This window comes from Amphiprion ocellaris, chromosome 20, assembly GCF_022539595.1.
Source record: "Amphiprion ocellaris isolate individual 3 ecotype Okinawa chromosome 20, ASM2253959v1, whole genome shotgun sequence".
Taxonomy (NCBI): Eukaryota; Metazoa; Chordata; class Actinopteri; family Pomacentridae; genus Amphiprion; species Amphiprion ocellaris.
In genome coordinates this window covers 880,256-901,860 of record NC_072785.1, presented here as the reverse complement: position 1 = coordinate 901,860, position 21,605 = coordinate 880,256, and the positions used below count along the sequence as shown (strand labels likewise).

Here is a 21,605-nt window from a genome sequence, read left to right as displayed (position 1 = left end):
GTATCACAAAATATAAATAATCCAGTGATACTCCAGTGGTAATATTACTCTTGCATTTAGTAGTTACATAAATATATTCAGTTACATTCCATCAGTGAATGCTATACAGCACGTGGTCACCAGAGAGTGCACTGTCCCCAATTTCACTGCATTTATCCCAGTTATAACTGATGTTTGATCCACATATCAGAAGATTTCCTTTGGATATTAGGAAAGAATCAGTTCCAGTAACTGATTGTACAAGGCAGACTGTGTCATATTTTCATTTGAGTTGAACAATGAGGCTGTAACTACTGTGGAAAACGAGGTACAGTCTGTCTGTTATATAAGAGAAGCAGTAATTAAAAGTGTTCTTTTAATTAGTGACTGAACGATCTTCACAACCACACAGGTGCATCACAGTGGCGCTTGACATGAAGAGAAATGTCTTCAATCTCTGCGTGTGCGTGTGCGTGTGTGTGTGTGTGTGTGTGTGTGTGTGTGTGTGTGTGTGTGAGAGAGAGAGAGAGAGAGAGAGAGAGAGAGAGAGAGACAGACAGACAGACAGACAGACAGAGAGAGAGGAGAAAGAGAGGGATGGGTGTTAGGAAGTGTTAGGAAAAGCTGGCTGCTCAGGCAGTGCCATTTAGTGCACGAAACTGGAGACGAAACATTTTACGCACCAAAATAATGGGCTGTAATTCTGGTTAGTGTTCTTCACTTGAACATTTTTGGATAGAATTTTATCCTTAAAAACATTTAATAAAATGTGGACAATTCCGAAGCCAAAATACAGAGGTGATTTGTGCGCCGAGGGGGAGATTGCTGTGAACATTGGCGGAGTCAGAGTGGTGCTTTTCGGGGACGTTTTGAACCGCTACCCGGAGAGCAGACTGGCGGAGCTGGTGAACTGCTCGACTCAGAATTCTGAACTGATCTCGTCTCTTTGCGATGACTTTGACCCCGGCAGAAAAGAATTTTACTTTGACCGTGATCCTGATACATTCAAGTGCATCATCGACGTTTACTACTTTGATGAAATCCACATCAAACGTGGCATCTGCCCCATCTGTTTCATCAAGGAGATGGAGTTCTGGAAAATAGACCAAAGTGTTTTAGATGAGTGCTGTAAAAGTTACCTCAGCGAGAAAGAGGAAGAGTTGAAAGAAATTGCAAGCAAAGTGAAAGTCATTCTGGAGGATCTGGAGGTGGATCAGTGCATTACGCGCACCCAGCAGTGCCAGAGGTTCCTGTGGAAGCTGATGGAGAAGCCGGGTTCCTCCCTGCCGGCGCGCATCATCGCCATCGCATCCTTCCTCTCCATCCTGGTCTCGGCGGTGGTGATGTGTGTGGGAACCATTCCGGAGCTCCAGGTGACGGACGCCGAGGGGAAACTGGTGGAGCACCCGACCCTGGAGGCGATCGAGACCGCCTGCATGTTGTGGTTCACCACGGAGTTCTTACTGCGTCTCGCCTCATCTCCGAACAAGCTGCACTTTGCGCTCTCCATCATGAACATCATAGACTTCATGGCTATCATGCCTTTCTACGTAGTCCTGTCTCTTACCTACCTCGGCACCACATCCATGATGGAGTTGACCAACGTGCAGCAGGCTGTCCAGGCGCTCCGCATCATGCGCATCGCGCGTATTTTCAAGCTGGCCCGCCACTCCTCCGGACTGCAGACTCTGACCTACGCGCTGAAGAGGAGCCTCAAAGAGCTGGGACTGCTCCTCATGTATATGGGTGTCGGGATCTTCGTGTTCTCAGCACTAGGCTACACCATGGAGCAAAGCCACCCGGAGACACTTTTCAGGAGCATCCCGCAATCTTTCTGGTGGGCCATCATCACCATGACCACGGTGGGCTATGGAGACATCTATCCCAAAACCACCCTCGGCAAGTGCAACGCAGCCGTGAGCTTTCTGTGCGGGGTCATAGCCATCGCCTTGCCCATCCACCCCATCATTAATAACTTTGTTATCTTCTACAATAAGCAGAAAGTGCTGGAGACTGCAGCAAAGCACGAAGTGGAGCTGATGGAGCTGAAGTCTGGCAGGGAGGCCCGCAGGAAAAGTAGTGATTAAGAGAAGAAATGTTTGAACAAGTAAAAACTTTTCACACAAAAGATGATTTAATAACTGGGGTGAACCAGACTAAAGTTAAAAACACAGGCTACAGCGAAAGATTGTATATAATTCAGTTATATAACTGTATTCAAGACCTCGATAAGACTTCGAAGGACATGCTGATGCTGTGGGAGAGCTGCACAGTGATGCCTGTACATAGCGCCATAATGCAGCTGCTGTCTTTGCTCTGCTGTTGCTGTCATTCTGCAACGTGATGTACTGCTATACCTGTGGTCCAGTTTTCACATCCACTCGTGTCATTGTTGAGACTGTTGTAGAATTAAACATTGTGCATGAAAAAAACTTGCCACATGTCCAGAAAAAAACATAACATCACCTTCAGTCTAAGTACAGGTCAATCAAGACTTTCAGTGTCAATTAAGGGGGGCAAAAATGCAACAATTCTGTGCAAAAAAATGTATTTGAAGTGAATAGGAGACTGGCAGCACACATTAGGGTGATTAACAGGAACATTACTCTTTTTGTTTCCATGTTGTAGAGACAGGATAGTAACATTAAGAGGGAATCATATCACCCTCAGACCCACTATGGAATATTTGGGACATTGTGGATTATGTTCACTTACATTGGAAATTCAGAAAGAGGAATGATTGCAGCAAACAAAAACAGTTTTAATGGGCACATTAATGCCTGACTACTGCTTAACAACAGAAGCTTTGCTTTGATGTCACAATCTGATGTATATGTCTTTGATGGCATATGTGCTGCAGAAAGACCTTGAGCCACAGTGTGGAGGATTTTTGTTATTTTAAGAAATATCTCATGTTGGAAAATTAACTAAGCTAAATTATGCATGACTAATGATGAGTCATCAGATGCATCACCCAGAAAACAGGTGTGCGACTAAAAAAATCATCCCCTGAATTAGAATACTCCAAAGGTGCTTGCAGAGGAATATTTCATGTGAAGACAGCTATCACAGTTGGCTCATTGATCTCACCGGCCAGTAATATTTGAATGTGTGCCATGTGGTAATTCCTATGAGACAGACAGTGGAAGTCTGACTAGAAATCAAGCTTGTAAGGTCACAAGAACAAGTGCTTTCATCATGTGCTCCTTCATTCTTGTAAAAAATGTGCTTGTTCATGAATCTTAATAAACTCCAAGAAGACATTAACCTCAAGTGACTGCTGAAGAGTTGCTGACGATGCTGTATCCTTTCATCCACTGATACCCTGATGTGAACAGATATCCTGTTGCAGTACAAGTGTCTGCACAAGCTGACTTTATGTCACTGTACGAGATGTACAGTTCAGAAAAGTCAAGGGTGCGTATTTGCTTGTGTGAGTGTGTTACATTGTGGATGCATGAATGTGTTTACACAGTCAAATTTTGGGGACAAAAAGCACAATCCATCCATTATCTATACACCGCTTAATCCTCATTAGTGTCACAGGGAGCTGGAGTCTATCCCAGCTGACTGAAGGCGAAGGCAGAGGACACCAGTCTACACAGGGCTACATATAGAGACAAACAATCACATTCACACCTGCAGACAATTTAGAGTTACCAATTAACCTGATCTTGTTTTTAGTCAGAGTCTCCGGAGAGAACCCACACATGCACAGGGAGAGCATGTCAAGGTCAACGTACTTTATTAATCCCGAGGGAAATTACAGCAGTCTGTTGCTCACATCCACACAGACACAGAACAAGGATAAAAGATAGAGCACACATTAAAACTGCATGCAAACTCCATGCAGAAAGATCATAGGAAGGTCAGGACGTGAACCAGGGATCTTCTAGCTGCAGGATGGAAGTGCTAACCACCGAGCTACTGTACGACCCAAGTCCTCAGAATGTAATATTACTTTGAATGTTAACCCCCTAAGCCCCAGGCTGTTATCTAACATTTTGAGACAGTTACAGCTCAGCCACCTGTGGGCTCTATGTTTAAGAGAAACTGGGGAGAATTTTAGAATGAACTGTGTCAGAATTAGAGTTAAAAAAAAACAAACTACAATTTACATTTTGTGTTTGTTAAATAGGTGCTGCTGTTTAGGGTTTGTCTTTGTCTTTAAACCGTGTATGTTTTGGTGGAAACTGACCAAACTGTGCAGCTTTTTCATGCATTATTAAACTAAAATTGACTGACCGACACGACAGCTGGTTGTTTTAAAGTGTCGTCATTGACCTCTAGGGCATAGAAACTGTGTCTTTTTTCTTCAATAGAAAACCCTGTATTGAACAAATAGGACACGTAGGTACAGTTTTGCAGTTTTTCTTTCTAATTGTGACTTGATGCAGTTTATTTTCATTATTTTATAGATTCCACTAAGGTTTTCTACAACTAAAACATATAATTTTGTACTAATTATATCGAAAATGGAGGCAGTTGCTTGAGTTTCTTTATTTCCAGGAAGAAAGAAAATCTCCATTTAAACCCCAACAACTTAATAGCTACCAGATAAACAGAACTATATAATAATAATACAAATAATGCAGAGTGCAAATAACATCCACAGCCTTATAGCAATAAGTCATTAAAAACTGATGTTATTAAACTTTTTCTGAAAATTCTCAGCTGCCAGCCCACCACATATAATGCAGCAGAAATGCAGCCAAACAGATGCTCCATCCATTTGAGTTACAGTAGTACCATGTGGCCCCTTCACTGTCAGTGTCACGCCTGACAACCTTCTAAATATAGCAGCAGGTTGTGTTTAATAGATGAGGCCTGTGCCTGTTACAGGGAACTCCAGGCTGGAAAGGGTTAAGACTGGGTTTAAGGTTTGGCCACCATTTTTGTTCAATGGCATTATAGAGTCCTACATTCTTATGACATTGTCAGGAAACACAACCTGGAAATAAGAATGTAAACAAAGAGTGACATCCACAGCTGTGTGTATGACACTGGCTGTCTCAGAAAAGCCTAAAAAAAGAAAGAGAAAATAACAGTATGGTTTGTCTATCCTTTAGCCTGTGATTCATCCACCATATCTGTTCACACAGATTTCTGTGGAAGCAGCAGAGCGCTCTGTTCTCCTATTGGTCAACATCACTGATATGCTCTGGCTGGTGTCTTATGAGGCGAGAGAAGGAAAAAACACATTTGTCTATTTTTGTGGGAGATAGCATTCAAGTGGGTCGTGCTGTTATCAGGACGATGTTGTTCCATCTGAACCTGGCTTAAGTCTCCAGGACATAAATGGAATATCCATTGAGGTGACAGAAACTGAGTGTGTCTTCTGAGTAACATCCCTACGCAGGATGACATACTGTTCATTTTAAGGAAAACAAAAAGAAAGAATATTGATGGCTGACAAAATAAAGGAGAACCAACAAAAAATGTGAACCCAAAACAGCTTCAGTGCACCTTGGAATTGATTCTACACATCATCCATCCATCCATCCATCCATCATCTATACACTGCTTAATCCTCATTAGGGTGGCAGGCGTCTGGAGTCTATCTCAGCTGACTTAGGGTGAAGGCAGGGGACACCCTAGACAGGTCACCAGTCTGTCACAGGGCTACATACAGAGACAAACAATCACATTCACATTCACACTTACGGACAATTTACAGTTACTAATTAGCCTCAGCATGTTTTTGGACTGTGGAGGAAGCCGGAGTACCCAGAGAAAACCCACGCATGCACAGGGAGAACATGCAGAAAGATCCTAGGAAGGCCAGAATGTGAACCAGGGATCCTCTAGCTGTGTAGCCCAAAATCAACCAGTACACTTTTAAAAGTATTATGCTGAGAACAGATATCATGACTGATGATTTTCAACTCGTATTTTGATCAGACGGTAACAAATAGCAATAATGGAATGCTCCATTGCAGATCCTGACTTGAAACACAAATATGTAAAGTTCAAATTCCATCTTTTCCTCATTTTTCATAACATTTCTTGTCAAGACTTTGTAGGACTTGTCACTCAAGGTATGTACATTCTGTTTTCATACAGAGGTAGTTTTCATTGTTTGTGACAAGGTCCAGCATTTCTGTAGTCGCTAATGTCGCCAGAAAGCAGGTGACGTCCAGTCAACCAGCTCAGAAATTTAAACTGATTAGAACTTCAAGTAAAAGTACAAAAGTACTTTGTAGGCTGTTGTGACTGATATGTTATTATATACACCAATCTGTCACAACATTACAACCTCCCATCTAATACTGTGTATCCTTTTGGCCTCCTAGCTAGGTCTGACCTGTTGAAACGTGGACACTGACCCTCTAGAAGTGTCCTGTGTTGTCTGGCCCTGGGATGTTGGTCGTTGATTCTTTGGGTACGGTGGGTGTTGGGGTGGGACCTCCATGGATCGAGCGTAATGTTGGGATTTGTGGAATTTTTAATGGGGTCAACACCTTGAGCTCTTTGTAAAACCCATGCATGCACAGGGAGAAGATGCAAACTCCACACAGAAAGTTCCGGAGAAGGTCAGGACATGAACCGGGTATTTCCTCGCTGCGAGGCAAAAGTGCTAACCACCAAGTCACTGGATTTTACACACCACTTGTAGGTGTTTCAAGGATTTAGCTATGAAGTTTAGCGAACTCTTTGGACTTCTTTGCTCACTTTATAGCTCCATGCACTCTAATTTGCAACTCAGCCTTGAATTTATGTAGATTTTTTAATTAGGCAAGTTACCAAGGTATTTCATTAGTGCATGTCTGGCTGTAAACTGCTGCGTAAAAATATCAAGCTGTCATTTAACACAGCCATTCCAAATCAAGGTAACCAGGGGCTCCCACTCAAAATATTTTATTTTGCAAACTTTTTACCGGTTGAACAGAGTAATAAAGGAGAAAATAGAAATTCAAGGAAAAACTAGCACAAAGAGTATTCCCTCATTTGATGTTTGATAGAGGTGGTTTAGTGCGCTCTAAAGTGGAAAAGTGGGTTCTCTTTATGTCAGTGCTGGCTCGATGGGCCTTGACTGATTTTCAAAAGTCCCATTTTTCAGTTGCTTTCATTTTTAATTCTATAAAAGCCTACAGAAGCTGCATCCAGAGGTTTATTGTTTCTGCCAACAGACTTCTTCTGCAGCACAGGAAAGATGGCAATAACCGCTTGCTTGGTCAGATAAAGTTTCCACGACTACAACTGGATCCAGAGCATGCACAGGTGTGTGTCAGTGTTCTCTGCAATCTAAATGCATTGTTGATCCTATGAGTGATGTGTCTGCATACACATCTATCCATCGGTCTGTGTTTTCATCTTTAGGCTGCCGTATAACTTTCTGTGCTCATCTGTGCTTGTACATCATGTCTGACACGATCCAAAGTGGTGGTCTGTGAGAAACTGCCATCCCCGGAGGGAAAACACTTCAAAGTAAGGCTACTTACACCCACACACACTTCACACTGAAAAACACACCACTGCACTCGCCATTCCTCCCTGTCTCCTTTTCCCTCCTTCATCCTGCCTCCACCTCCTCATCCTCCGTCTCAGATGATGAGCAGTCAGCTTCACTGGCTGAGAGAATGGTCAGACGCAGCGATATGTAAAGCATTACTGCTGTCATATTTTGAGTGAGGCAAAACTTTACAAGCCTCAGTTTTTCATAAATGTGCACTTCAGAGGTAAAAATGGAAGGAATAAATGTTTGACTGCTCATCAACATTCAAGTAGGAAATGTGTGTGTAAGGCTGAAGGGAAATTGAGATAATTTAGCTGACACTGACTTCAACCAAATATAGCACTTCATACGTTATGCATCAGCAACCATTACAGATGAGTCAGTCTCACTCCTACTGTACTGAGAGGACACACACAGGTAAACTCTGAGTTGCTGACCGGAATCTGTTGTGACCTTTAATAGTGTAAAGGACAAACTGATCTCAAGTCAAACTGTGCATCTGTGGTAGATCATACATGTTGGAAATGCAGTTATTTTTGTGGCTCTCCTGCCGTGTTTGATCAATGACAGCTTGTATACAAACACATCAGAGACACTCAAACCTCCCCGTCGATACCTGACTCTCCCCTGTGAGCTTTGATGCTTCACAGGTCTCCCACAATCATTAGGCCCACAGTGCACATGTGTGGAAGAGGATTTGATGGTAAATAGCTGATAATTGGTCATTCTAATTGGTTCCCACTGGTGATAGTAATGTAATAGTGCAGTCAAGTGGACCAGCAGGTTTGGGTTTAAGTAGCTGAAGTTTCCCACACTCTTTTCTTTTTTCCTTTTGCGTTTTTTTTTCCTCACATAGACTGTAAACATTAATGCAGCAGCACTGCAGCAAAATATGTCTCAAGTGGCAGCTAGAGCTCACATAAAAACTAAAATCTGAACACACATCCTCAGCGGTATTTGCTTTGGGTTAAAAAAAAACTGAATATTTTAAGCAAGCCTTTTTTTAAAGCAGTGTTTTCAAAAAAGAATGGAATGTTCAAGCAAGCTTGAAAACAACAGAGAAGTTGTGCAACTCGTAATTAATTTTTGATTATTAATTCCCTGATTAATCAATCAATCATTTAGTCCTTCAAACAACAGAAAAGCAATTCATCTAAAGGAATCAACAAAATGCTTCCACTCTGAAACTCATCAACAAACCAGATAAGCCTCTGTGCTGGTGTTTATGGGAATACTCTGACAGAAGCCTGGATGGTGTGTTTCTGGTTCAGGTTTCTGAACATTCTTCTTTTACTCCTAAAATTCTACAAAAGTCAAGACACAACTGTGCACAGCTGATTAAAAACCAGGATACTGTTCTAATGATGGGATATGGAAGACCAGGCTTCTCTTGTTCCAGCAGAACAGAATATCAAAACTTATGAGTGTGAACCTGCATCAAAATGCAAAAAGCAACTGTCTACTCTGACCTCCTCCCTATGTGGACTTTACGGCGCTAGCAGACTTCCTCCTTTGTTCCTCATAATTACTCCAGGTGGGCTTTGTCACACATGCTATTTGGAAGAGGCGGAAATGTAGCAAACGGATGAAGTGAAGTTTTTAGATATTGCCAGATAAACAACCTAAAGAGTCCATTTTCTGCTATGTTGATTTGGGAAGCGCTTCCAAACATTACTTATAAAACAAGAAAAGCACTGAGAGAACGCAGTACTCTGCCAAGGCTGTTCATTCCCCCATATGGCTTTGTCAGGAATGCAGCATTTGTTTATTAGTTATTGATGATCAGAAATAACGGCAAGATAGAATGTGTCCATTTAATATAGATGTACCCACAAACAAATGACCTTGTGCTGATACGAGACATGTTATACTGTTACGGACGGGGGAAACAGGAGAACCCAAGCGCGGACACACAGAACTGGCTGACAGGTGAATAACTGAAAGATTTATTTAAACAACTGAACCAATATATTAATGGGGAACTGAGCTGGGGGGAACAGAACTTAACCAACTACTAAAACTCTAACTCTACAAATACAAAAAATGGAAGTTTACAAAACTGAACTGAATTACAAAACTAAGCTGGGTAGGGGTACTCACGACATGGGGAAACTGAGAACCAAGGGGGAAAACAGGCTGGGGAAAATCCATGAACAGGTTGGAGCAAAATAGAGTCCAAGAAGGGGAAAACCAGGAGGGGGGAAAGCAACAGAGTCCATGGGGCTAAAGCTTGGTGGGGAGAAACAGAATCAAAGTAATGATGTGAATCTATGATCCGGCAGGGAGTGAATGAACGGACAGAGCTTAAATAGGTGGAGGTGAGGTGGAGAACAGGTGAATGGTGTGAACTGATTGCTGCAGCTGAAACTAATTGTAGCAATCAGCAAGACAGAGTGCAGGCAGGTGAAGCAGGTGAAGCAGGAGGGAGAGAGACAGGGAGAGAGAGAGAGACACACGAGGGAGAGAGACAGGGAGAGAGAGAGAGAGAGACATGAGGGAGAGAGACAGGGAGAGAGAGAGAGACATGAGCGAGAGAGACAGGGAAAGAGAGAGAGACATGAGGGAGAGAGACAGGGAGAGAGAGAGAGAGAGACATGAGGGAGAGAGACAGGGAGAGAGAGAGAGAGACATGAGGGAGAGAGACAGGGAGAGAGAGAGAGACATGAGGGAGAGAGACAGGGAGAGAGAGAGACATGAGGGAGAGAGACAGGGAGAGAGAGAGAGACATGAGGGAGAGAGACAGGGAGAGAGAGAGAGAGAGAGACATGAGGGAGAGAGACAGGGAGAGAGAGAGAGACATGAGGGAGAGAGACAGGGAGAGAGAGAGAGAGAGACATGAGGGAGAGAGACAGGGAGAGAGAGAGAGAGACATGAGGGAGAGAGACAGGGAGAGAGAGAGAGACATGAGGGAGAGAGACAGGGAGAGAGAGAGAGACATGAGGGAGAGAGACAGGGAGAGAGAGAGAGAGAGACATGAGGGAGAGAGACAGGGAGAGAGAGAGAGACATGAGGGAGAGAGACAGGGAGAGAGAGAGAGACATGAGGGAGAGAGACAGGGAGAGAGAGAGAGACATGAGGGAGAGAGACAGGGAGAGAGAGAGAGACATGAGGGAGAGAGACAGGGAGAGAGAGAGAGAGAGACATGAGGGAGAGAGACAGGGAGAGAGAGAGAGACATGAGGGAGAGAGACAGGGAGAGAGAGAGAGACATGAGGGAGAGGTGACAGACAGACAGAGCCAGAGAGAGACAGGTCAAAACAAACAGATCAGGACCCAAGGGAGAAAGGAGGAAAAATGGGGAAAAGGAGGAAGAAAGGCAGAGGCTGGAGCAGGATCATAACATATACATAGGTACGTTATGTACAGATACTATATTGCATGACTTAAATATGTAGCGGGTGACGGGGATTGATGGGACTCGATAAATCCAGATAAGTCCACAACAGCTGATTTGTGGTAGGATTGCAATCATGTGATCGTCAGCAGGCAGCTGACGTAGCGTTCACTTGTCATAGTTACAATGACGCCGTGCCCCTATCTTGCAATGATATAGAAACCTTTAACAAATCCGTGGATCCAGACTAGAAGCTGCATCAAAATCTAATCACTTGGTGCTTGTGTCATTTCTGACCTTCCCTGAAAATTTCATCTAAATCCGATTGTCCATTTTTGTGTAGTGTTGCACACAGACAGACAGACAGACAGACAGACAGACAGACAGACAGACAGACGTACACTGATCGCCACATAACTCCGCATTCCTTGACAGAGTAATAAGTGATAGATGACTAATAGATGCAGATTCAGACATGAGGTTGTGTACTTTGTTGCTGTTGCATTCAGTTGTAACAGCTTAGAACTGCTGATTTACTGAGAAATAGACCACAACACCTCTTGTGTTTGGATATAGACAAAAAATACATTGTGGGAATACATCACACACTGACTTTACTGGAGCAAAATCTTTGTCAGCATCACACCCTGTGAATGAGAGTTTAGCCCACATGTACTGGGGGATGCAAGCGGTTTAATGCTTTTGGGTGTCTAAATATTTTGGTTTATAATTACTGTTAGCCCCACAGCTAAGGAAGTGGGCCTTTGTGCTGTGAAATGATGAAATGAGCATGGCTTAATTAGGGAGTGTGTTTGTAGTTGTGGCTCTGCAAACAGTACTGAAACAGAGTGGATTAAATTGATAGACAGAACATGTCACTTAGTTTGGTTTCTTGCTTTTCAAGGTTGTAAACTTTTAGGCCCAATTTCATTTTCCCTCACTTAAGCAATCCACAGAGAGAGGAGAAACAACAGAGAAGTGAAAGGACAGTCAACGAGAGGGAGAGAGCAAACCATTCAAAGCTGTTTCTGGGCGCTGCTCCCTCCAGATTTGGAGGGATTATGGTGAATACTTCTACTAATGAATGTAAATAGGTAAAGCTTTGCTCATGACACAATATAAAAAAAAAGTGTTGTTTTTACGGTAAAATGCCGGCAGCTGTGGTTGCCAGAACACTACCGTAAAATTATGGTACAACATTTTCTTCATTTACAGTAAACAAATGCATTGATACTGTTGATTTTACAGTTAAAAAATATATGCTTCACTCCATATTTTACTGTACAAAAGAAGGTATGTTTAAAAAAAAATTTTTTTACTTGAAAATTTACATGAAATTACCATTTAAAATAAAATTTGTGCCATGACATATGAAGGTTTTTCACTTAACAATTAACAGTTTCAATTATAAACTACTAATTTATTCTGTAAAAATTCAAAGAAATTACTGCAAATATTAAGGTCCAGGTAGAAATTTCCCATAAAAATTACAGTAAATCAATTTCTAGTCGTATCAGTAAGGAGTGCTAGTGCTGCTGATTTTATGGTTAAAAAAAATTGTGTTTTATTCAATATTTTACTGTAAAAAAATTATATTCTGTGTCATTCATTCTGTTCTGTAAACTTTATACACAAAGCATGAATAAATATTGTAGAATTACTTGTACCAAAACATCCACAAAAAATATCCACCTTAAAGCTTCAAATATAGAAATTCTTTATTTGATATTTGTGAGGTTGCAAAAATCTAATATTTGAAGCTTTACATATTACAAAATATCTACGACTGAGAAGAACATCATGTGAGAAAAAAAATCACTTTGACACTGTTTCAATTTCAAATCCACTCTAGTAAGATGAACACACGTTGTAGTTGCAAACTGCAAAAGACAATTTGCCAAGAAACCTTTACACTTAACTTGAACATTTAAGTGCATTTTTTTGTACAAATCTAACCACAAAACATTTTTGTTTACCTTAAGAGCTTGCACTGTGGTACTGTGGATTTTTCATATGTCCCATGATATTTTCCTAGCGTACGACTCACTGTTGTCTTTTGGCTCTAAAGCTCTTCCTACATACATTAAACGACTTCTACAGTTAGGGGCATGTTTTCTTTCCAAATGTCCTTTCGGTTTAACTGGTTTTAAGCTTTCATGTGTAAACACTGTGAATATTTCAGAATGCTTCTCGCTTCACACGTTTATCCATATGAAGAAAGTCAAGCTGATATTTCTGAAGCTTGTTGGGACATCAGAGTTCTGTTAGAAACGGTGCCTTGATGCTGATGCTGCACAGTTGATGGTGCTGTCAGACTTTCTAGTGGTCCGCTTTGAGAAAGTTCATGTTGGTTCACCCAGAGCTGCAAGAGTTAGCAAGATACTGGCACAAAAAGGCCAAAATGAAACCGTATTGTGTGTCTGTACATGTGTGTGTAAGCAGAAACTCATGTACATGCACACTTTAAGTCTCACAAACACACTCAATAAGATTTAGGCAAATTATCTACCTGTTACAATTATATGTCTCTCCACAATCATCAGGCCATCCCCAGAAATTACCTCCGACCTCCTTGGGGGTTGGGACCCTCAGGTGGAGAACCACTGACGTAAACAATGAAACAACGATTAGTGTGATTGGCCAGCGGGGCAGCCCAGCTCACCAATCATCACTCCTGCTTGCAAACATTACCTTTGTTTTCCTTACTATCGTGGTCCCTGACAGAGGCCACTAATGGAACTGAGTAACACTATTGTTTTTTCCACTGAGGGCACTTTGGGCACATTCACCAATTTACAAGAAAGACTGTGTATGTGTAAATACACAGAAGTGTTACAGCTGGTATTTATGTTTTTTTAATGGGTGGATGCAAATGTAGAGTGTGTTCAGCCATAAATCTGCAGGTGTAGCTGCTGCCACCAGAATAAATGAGAAACAATCAATGACACAGATTAGTGAATTAACCTCACTGTCACTGCATGTGCTCTCTGCTGCCCGATGAACACATCACTGTGCTATTCATTCCTAATGAAATGCTTTTGGTTAAATACTCCAGCACCTTATTTATGATGCAGCTGTTTAAATCCAAATGTCTCTTTCTTACTAGATGTCTGTGGTGTTTCTCCTTACAGATCCAGATGTTGTTGTCATCCTGCTCCCTGGTTGTTGTAGCCTGCAGATTTCCTTACCTGCACTCAGAACATTAGAACTGCATTTATAAATATATAAAGCTGCCAATCCTTTTTTGAAAGGAGACAGTTACAGAACAAAACTACCCCAACATATAGAACTACTTTGATTTTCACACAGAGTTTTGCTGTGTTTTTTTATTATATGAGAAGAAACAACACATGTGGTAGTTGGATTTGTACACCCCACCAGAATAATTAAACATTGATCTAATAAATGAAAAATGCATCTATACATCCATTATCTATACACTGCTAAATCCTCATTAGGCTCTCTGGGGGGCTGGAGTCTATCACAGCTGACTTAGGGTGAAAGCAGGGGTTATCTTGGACAGGTCACCATTCTGTCACAGGGCTACGGACTGTTGAAGAAATTTCATTCTTAGTCCTTCGAAGTTTGGCTTACTTATTCTGGCTTACGATGGGTTTACCAACACAGAGCATGAGTCTGTGAAGGTAAGCTGACTCGGAACATTTGGAAAGTATATATTTTATAGGGATGGTCAGAGAGTGGGTCAGAGAGTAGAGAGGGGGGCCATATGTAAATACAAGGATGAATAGTGGTTAATTTATGTATGGTTGCCAATCAGTCACAGAGGCTAATACAACAAAGAACAAAAGGTGATTGAATCAAGAAGTCTGGCAGACAGATGCAAAAAGCAAAAGTGCGGCAACAAAAGTTAAGAGAGAGGTCTGACAGACAGTAATAAGTGATGAACGATAAAAGAATTGTGGCTAATTGTGGGAAATTGAATGAAAGAGTGACATGTGACACTAGAAAATATCTGTAGCAAAATGTGTGTGCTATTCTCTTCATCAGGACAATTTAGAATCACCAATTAATCTCAGCATGTTTTTGGACTGTGGGAGGAAGCCGGTGAACCTGGAGAAAACCCACGCATGCACAGGAGAATATACAAACTCCATGCAGAAAGATTCCAGGTCGGGATACGAACTGGGGATCTTCTAGATGCATGGCAGCAGTACTAACCACTAACCCACTGTGCAGCCCATGAAAAATATAGTTTTCTGTTATTAATTTTGCACACGGAGAAACAAAATCACCACAAACCAGAGAATCTCAGTTAGGGTTTTTCTGAGTTTCACCGAGTTGGCTGTGTTGCATACAAAAATGAATGCAAGACAGCCAAATCTCACATCTGAGGTCCCAGACATTCTCACCAGTGTGCAAACATCCAATACTCCTGGCTGCAGGTGTCTGTCTTCCATCTTTGTGTGCATATGACTTATGTCTTCAGATTATGTGACTTGAACACGTAGCCCTATACATTACATCTTACAGGACAAAAATGTCTGGTTGCAAAATTTGAAATGCCACAAATGCCCATCCAGGAAGCATATCCTCCTTAGCATCTGTCAGTCAAGTTCATTGTACTCAACACAAACCTTATATCCTTTTTTAATGAACATCATAGCGCCACATCCTCGTCTGCTCTTAATTCTCTCTCAGAAAAGCACAACTAATTTCCCTCGCCAGCAGTGGCCCTCTGTTGTCATGGCTCCAGTCTTTAAATAACAGTCTCACTCTCATTATTCTGCCTCAACGAAGCCTTTTGCTTTTAGACTGGACTCCCACATTGAATGCACTCTGCAGTTCATTGTAATGACTTAACAGAGCAACACATAGTTGTTGTTTTATCCATCTAATGCACGTCAGAAGAATGAATCATTGCAGATATTTTAGGGTGTTGCTAAGTTGGACATGAAAATAGGAAAGGAGTTGCATTACTTGAAATCTGATCAAGTCCACATGTAATAAGATTCCATCCACTTGATCATATATAAGCACTGCACTGAGGAAGACTGCCATCTGAAGAATGCCATTATGTTACAATGGGACTGTAAATGTCATCAGTAATTTTAATTGCAGGTTCAGTGCATTGCTTACCTGTTTAATAGGTGACCACGGTATTTAGGTATGGTGTGTGGTGGAGTCCTCCTCTGCTTTGTATGTAAACAAGCCTCTATTATATGTTATGTGTCAGAATCCCTGTTCCAGCCCCAGTTGGACCTCAGTCAAATTGGCCACCCTGACTCTTAAGAGTTAAATGGCCATATTCTATGGTGTTGTGCTTTCTGATCATCAATAACTCAATGACGTGAAGCCCCAGCAGGGGCGGATCTACTGGGGTGGCATAGGGTGGCAACTGCCACTCCTAGAAGATGCCTTGCCACCCCGGCTGCCACCCCAGTTCTGAACGATCTAATTCAAAAATAAGTATATGAAAGTTTGTGGCCGGCCGTAAAGAGCGAAAGTCCAGGAAAGACAAATAACGAGTGAAAGTCCGATGTCCGAGTGTTTTCGAATGCACCATGTGACGTCACGTCCTGTACAGTCTATGCTGCTACAGATACAAGGCGACACGCCCCCCTGAGGGGGCTGATCTTAGACCTCACTCATGTGGATGACAGCTGGACTTCGGTGTGGCAGTAAGACACTAGTTAGACTGGGTTAGACTACATGCTAATATAACTGTTCACTATGTATTAAATGCTAATAGTGTCTAAATTCACATAAAGTCTTTGTTTGCGAGACGAGCTACAGTTTCCAGTGAGCCTGGGCCTTGCTAATTTTTACTTCTGTAGCTAGCTAATGTTAGAGAACAGCCACAGAAGGATGGTGGGGGATCATCTGTGGAAGTTTTTCTCTCTTTTTCTGATAATTACAACCTGTGGTTCTGACAACAGACTGTAAGTCAAAAGAAATCACACATTCACTAAAACCTTACATTGTGGCAGCAAGAAGTAGAACCAAGCTAGTTGCAAGTAAGCCAACTTTATTCTTCTTAAGCCAGAGATAGACCGAATGAACCAAAACCACGTGCCTCTCCTGGGGGCTTGTCCCACCCCCTAAACCCCCCGAACCTCTGGGTGAGAGACCCTGTATAACCTGTACACCACACAGCTCCCCCCCGAACACCCAGAAGGGAACATGGCACACAAAAACAAATCAGTCTCTCAACGGGGGCTTAACAGGCCTGCCGAAACGACTGCGCCGAACCACGGAGTCAGGGCGAGGAACCTGCAAAACAGAGTGGTCATCAGTGGAGCGCACAGGAACAGTATGGTCCATCACAGGCAGGGAGACACAGTCAGCAGCAGGAGACAGAGCCAAAGGTCTGGTAGGAGGACGGCCACGACGGGGAACCTGACCGGGTAACACAGTCTCACCTGCTACAACATAGGCCGGCTTAAGGCGATCCACAGTTAACAACTCTTTACGCCCACCCATATCCAACAGAAAACCCTTGGCACCTCGATCAAGCACACGAAATGGACCATCATATGGAGGCTGGAGGGGGGAGCGGTGGGCATCGCGGCGTACAAAAACAAAACGAGCCGAATTGAGTGCCAAAGGCACAAACGACCGCGGAAAACAATGATGCATTGGACCAGGAGCCGAAGAGCCGCCGGACAAAAAACTGTCCATAGAGGAGCGGAAAACCGAAGCTGTTGATTCTGACAAAAACTCACCCGGAATACGAAGCGGCTGACCAAAAACTAACTCTGCAGAAGACGCATCGAGATCCTCCTTAGGGGCTGAACGCAACCCGAGAAGGACCCACGGCAAACGGTCCACCCAACTGTCATCGACAAGGGAAGCACACAGAGCTGCTTTAAGAGAACGGTGGAAACGTTCACATAGCCCATTAGCCTGAGGGTGGTACGCTGTTGTACGGTGAACTTGCACCCCTAGGGAGCGCGCCATCCCTGTCCAAAGCTCTGAAATGAACTGGGGGCCCCGGTCAGAAGTAATATCCGAAGGAACACCAAAACCGGCAACCCAGGCCGAGAGGAAAGCACCAACCACATCCGCTGATGCGGTGGATGAGAGGGGGACCACCTCAGGCCACCTTGTAGTATGATCCACCATAGTGAGCAAATGAGTAAAACCCTTCGAAGATGGGAGTGGGCCGACCAGATCCACATGCACATGATCAAAACGCCTGGCAGGGATCGGAAACGGTTCAAGAGGAGCTTTAGTATGCCGATGCACCTTGGCACGCTGGCACGCAACACAAGAAGCTGCCCATCCCCTAACGTCTTTGCGCAAACCTGGCCAAACGAAACGGAAACTGACCAGCTTAACTGACGCGCGCACACCAGAATGTGAGAGAGAGTGCACGGAGTCAAATACCCGCCGCCTCCAACCTGCCGGAACTATGGGGCGAGGTCGACCTGTGGACACATCACACAGGAGAGTCGGACCACCTTCGTGCAACACTGTCTCTTCAAGCTTCAGCCCTGGCATCCGGCATCCGGAGGAACTCAAACAGCCCAAATGGGGTGATCACTGCGGTCTTAGGCACATCATCTACGTGCACCGGAACCTGATGATACCCGCGCACCAAGTCCACTTTCGAGAACACGGACGCACCAGACAACCGAACCGAAAAATCTTGAATGTGAGGGATCGGGTAACGATCCGGAGTTGTCACGTTGTTTAAACAGCGAAAGTCACTGCATGGGCGCCAGGATCCATCAGCCTTAGGCACCATGTGAAGGGGAGAGGCCCAGGGGCTGTTAGAGCGCCGCACTATTCCTAACCTCTCCATAGTAGCAAACTCCTCCTTGGCGCAGGCCAATTTTCCCGCGTCAAGACGCCGTGCGCGCGCAAAAACCGGCGGACCACTTGTAGGAATGAAGTGCTCCACTCCGTGTTTAGCAACCGCAGAGGAAAAAGCTGGAGTGGTTAGAGACGGAAATTCAGCAAGAAGGCTCTGAAAAACATCGCCGGACGTTGAAAAAGTTGCGTGCGGAACCGACCCAACACCTCCAGACTCGCAGGGAAAAGTAGCAAAAGTCACAGCGTCTATGAGTCTACGATTAGCAACATCAACCAACAAACCATGAGCACACAAAAAATCAGCACCAATAATTGGAACAGTCACAGAAGCAACTACAAAGTCCCACTCGAAATCACGCCCGTGGAAACAAACAGTTGTCCGTTTTGTACCAAAAGTGCCAATAGCAGAGCCGTTACGCTTAGCTGTGGGCCGCAACCACCACGGGTCGCCATGTCGTGGCTCGTGGGGTGCAACAAACTCTTCTGAGAGCCAGAGTCGATCAGAAAACGACGTCCTGTCAGTGAGTCATTAATAAAGAGCAGCTCACCTCGGTCACCAGCACCCACAGCCGCCACTGCATTCCCAGAAGAGTCAAAAGTACATGGCGGGACACAGCGCCTAGCTTTGATGCCAAACCTCCGGTGGTAGAAACAGAGGGGGCTCCCACGCCGAGTCCTCGCGCTGACAGCCGAAACCACCGCGGGGTCCGTTGGGGACATCTGCTGGGGATCCATCGTAGCACTTTGGACCATAACCCGTCTGGAAGCCAACAGGACACGGTCAGCCTCCTCTGCTAGGCCGCGGAAATCGCCAGCGGCTAGAAGCGGGGAGTTAGCCAAAGCAGCCCGAACTTCACGTGGGAGCTGCCGCAGGAAAATATGAGGAAAAAGAAAACCGCCTTCGTCTGAGCCCAGGAGCGAGAGCATGTCGTCCATAAGGTCCACCGCAGTACAGTCTCCCAAACCGGACAAGCTGAGGAGTTTATCCGCTCTCTCCGCGGAAGACAGACAGTATCTCCGCACCAGGAGCTGCTTGAGAGCGGCGTATTTCCCACTGTCAGGGGGGCTACGCAGCAGCGACATCACCCGGCGAGTGGACTGCTGATCCAGGGCAGCAACCACCAAGTAGTACCGGGAGTCATCCGCGTCCACACCACGAAGATGGAATAAAGCCTCAATGTGCTGGAACCATGAAGCCGGGTCGCTTTGCCAGAAGTCCGGAAGCTTCACTGCGGCGGTCGCGGTAGCGGACGAGGCCGGCTGGGAGAGCTGGAGGGAAGTCGAAGCCGAGTCCACAGCCGAGGTCGACGATGAAACACTCTCCGAAGACGGTTCAGTCATGTTCAACTCAGGGGTCACCAATGTGGCAGCAAGAAGTAGAACCAAGCTAGTTGCAAGTAAGCCAACTTTATTCTTCTTAAGCCAGAGATAGACTGAATGAACCAAAACCACATGTGCCTCTCCTGGGGGCTTGTCCCACCCTCTAAACCCCCCGAACCTCTGGGTGAGAGACCCTGTATAACCTGTACACCACAACATGACATTAAAGTGCAACCAAACCCCCAGTCACACCAGGTTTTCATGCACTGTTTGAAAACTACATCCTGCCTGTTTAATGCTGGTTTTTATAATTTTGGTGTCAAGGTCATAATAACACCAACATTGATGTGTTTCATCATAGTACAGTCATATCATTTAGTTTACAGCTGAAAAAACATTTACATGTTAAGTATCTCTTTAAAGGTTTAAATTGTACACATCAGATTGTATCATAGTTAATAATGAAAATTATCAAAGGAAAAAACATAGTTCAGTCAGTGTGATTCTTGTAGGAGACAGTAAAGAATGAAGAGGAAGGGAACCACCGGCAGCTTTTCCCAGCCTAAAAGAAGAGAGGAGGAAGAGCATCCCAGAGAGGAGATGGAGGAGGAAGAGTTCAGAGAAAGAAATGAAGGCATGCAGAGGTCAGACAGCGAAAGGTAAATCAGAGACTATCTCTGGTCCAGCTGCTCCACGTGCTATGAATATTGCTTTAGTATAATATATCTGAGTAAGAGGTACACCTGTCGCAATAATTACCTTTTTGGACAAATTATTATCTGATGTAGTTAGTCTTTTAATTTTAAGATGATAAGTAGATCCTTGGGCTGCACAGTGGTGTAGTGGTTAGCACTTTCACCTTGCAGCTAGAAGATCCCTGGTTCGCGTCCCGGCTTTCCCGGGATCTTTCTGCATGGAGTTTGCATGTTCTCCCTGTGCATGCGTGGGTTCTCTCCGGGTACTCCGGCTTCCTCCCACAGTCCAAAAATATGCTGAGGTTAATTGATCATTCTAAATTGCCCGTAGGTGTGAATGTGAGAGTGATTGTTTGTCTCTGTATGTAGCCCTGTGACAGACTGGTGACCTGTCTAGGGTGTCCCTTGCCTTCACCTGAGTCAGCTGGGATAGACTCCAGCCCCCCCCCCCATGACCCTAGTGAGGATTAAGTGGTGTATAGATAATGGATGGATGGAAGTAGATCCTTAATACTTAGGAATATCCAAATATTGAAATTATAGAATTATTGTAAGAAATGTCTCAAATAAAGAGCTTCAAAAAATAAAACAACAAATCTAAGACAATAAATAAAATGATCTGGACTCTGACTCTGTTCTAGATGAATTGATAATTTAATCATTGTGGCAGGCTGAACATAAGCATATCACACAAATGCAGATTTCCCAAAACAGTGCATAAGAGAGGCGTTGTCTAGTCTTAATCTAATTTGTTGCTAAATTTAAGAAACATTTTTAACATATCTAGCATTTGGTTTCTTCAAAGTGTATAAGGTTGACTTTATTTCAGTTTAAATCTTTTCCTCTTTCTACTAGACATATCAAATCACATATTGTGATTGACAGCTAATAAGAACAACTCATGTTTAGGATTGGCTGACAAATACAAATGATATTTACTTATTTAACTTACTTATTTCAGCAGTATTTGCATCAATTTGATAATGCCTGCTGGTTGGTTTCATCCAAATCATAACTTTGCCAAGGCTCCGCCTCCTTGGCAGAGT

General features: G+C 43.7%; 2 protein-coding genes across 2 annotated transcripts; one reads left to right on the top strand and one right to left on the bottom strand.

Moving 5' to 3' along the window:
* Positions 1-586: 586 nt before the first annotated feature.
* Positions 587-4,214, top strand: kcnf1b (potassium voltage-gated channel, subfamily F, member 1b). The gene has a single exon (XM_023274370.3). The coding sequence runs from the start codon at positions 747-749 to the stop codon at positions 2,064-2,066; it is 1,320 nt and encodes a 439-aa protein (XP_023130138.1). The 5' UTR covers positions 587-746; the 3' UTR covers positions 2,067-4,214.
* A 12,713-nt stretch (positions 4,215-16,927) lies between these two features.
* On the bottom strand, positions 16,928-19,885 carry LOC129347736 (uncharacterized). The gene is made up of 3 exons (XM_055005699.1): positions 19,093-19,885; positions 18,222-19,027; positions 16,928-18,178 (listed from the first exon to the last, which is right to left on the bottom strand). The coding sequence occupies exons 1-3, from the start codon at positions 19,883-19,885 to the stop codon at positions 16,928-16,930; spliced, it is 2,850 nt and encodes a 949-aa protein (XP_054861674.1).
* Positions 19,886-21,605: the final 1,720 nt, after the last annotated feature.

Excerpts from the sequence above, each read along its gene's own strand:
- LOC129347736 (XM_055005699.1), bottom strand. The coding sequence starts at position 19,885 with ATGACTGAACCGTCTTCGGAGAGTGTTTCATCGTCGACCTCGGCTGTG. Across the intron at positions 19,028-19,092 it reads TGTGGGTGCTGGTGACCGAG|AAGAGTTTGTTGCACCCCAC; the intron begins GTGAGCTGCTCT and ends TCTGGCTCTCAG. Across the intron at positions 18,179-18,221 it reads TCCGGATGCCGGATGCCAGG|CTCCTGTGTGATGTGTCCAC; the intron begins GCTGAAGCTTGA and ends GGTGGTCCGACT.
- kcnf1b (XM_023274370.3), top strand. The coding sequence starts at position 747 with ATGTGGACAATTCCGAAGCCAAAATACAGAGGTGATTTGTGCGCCGAG.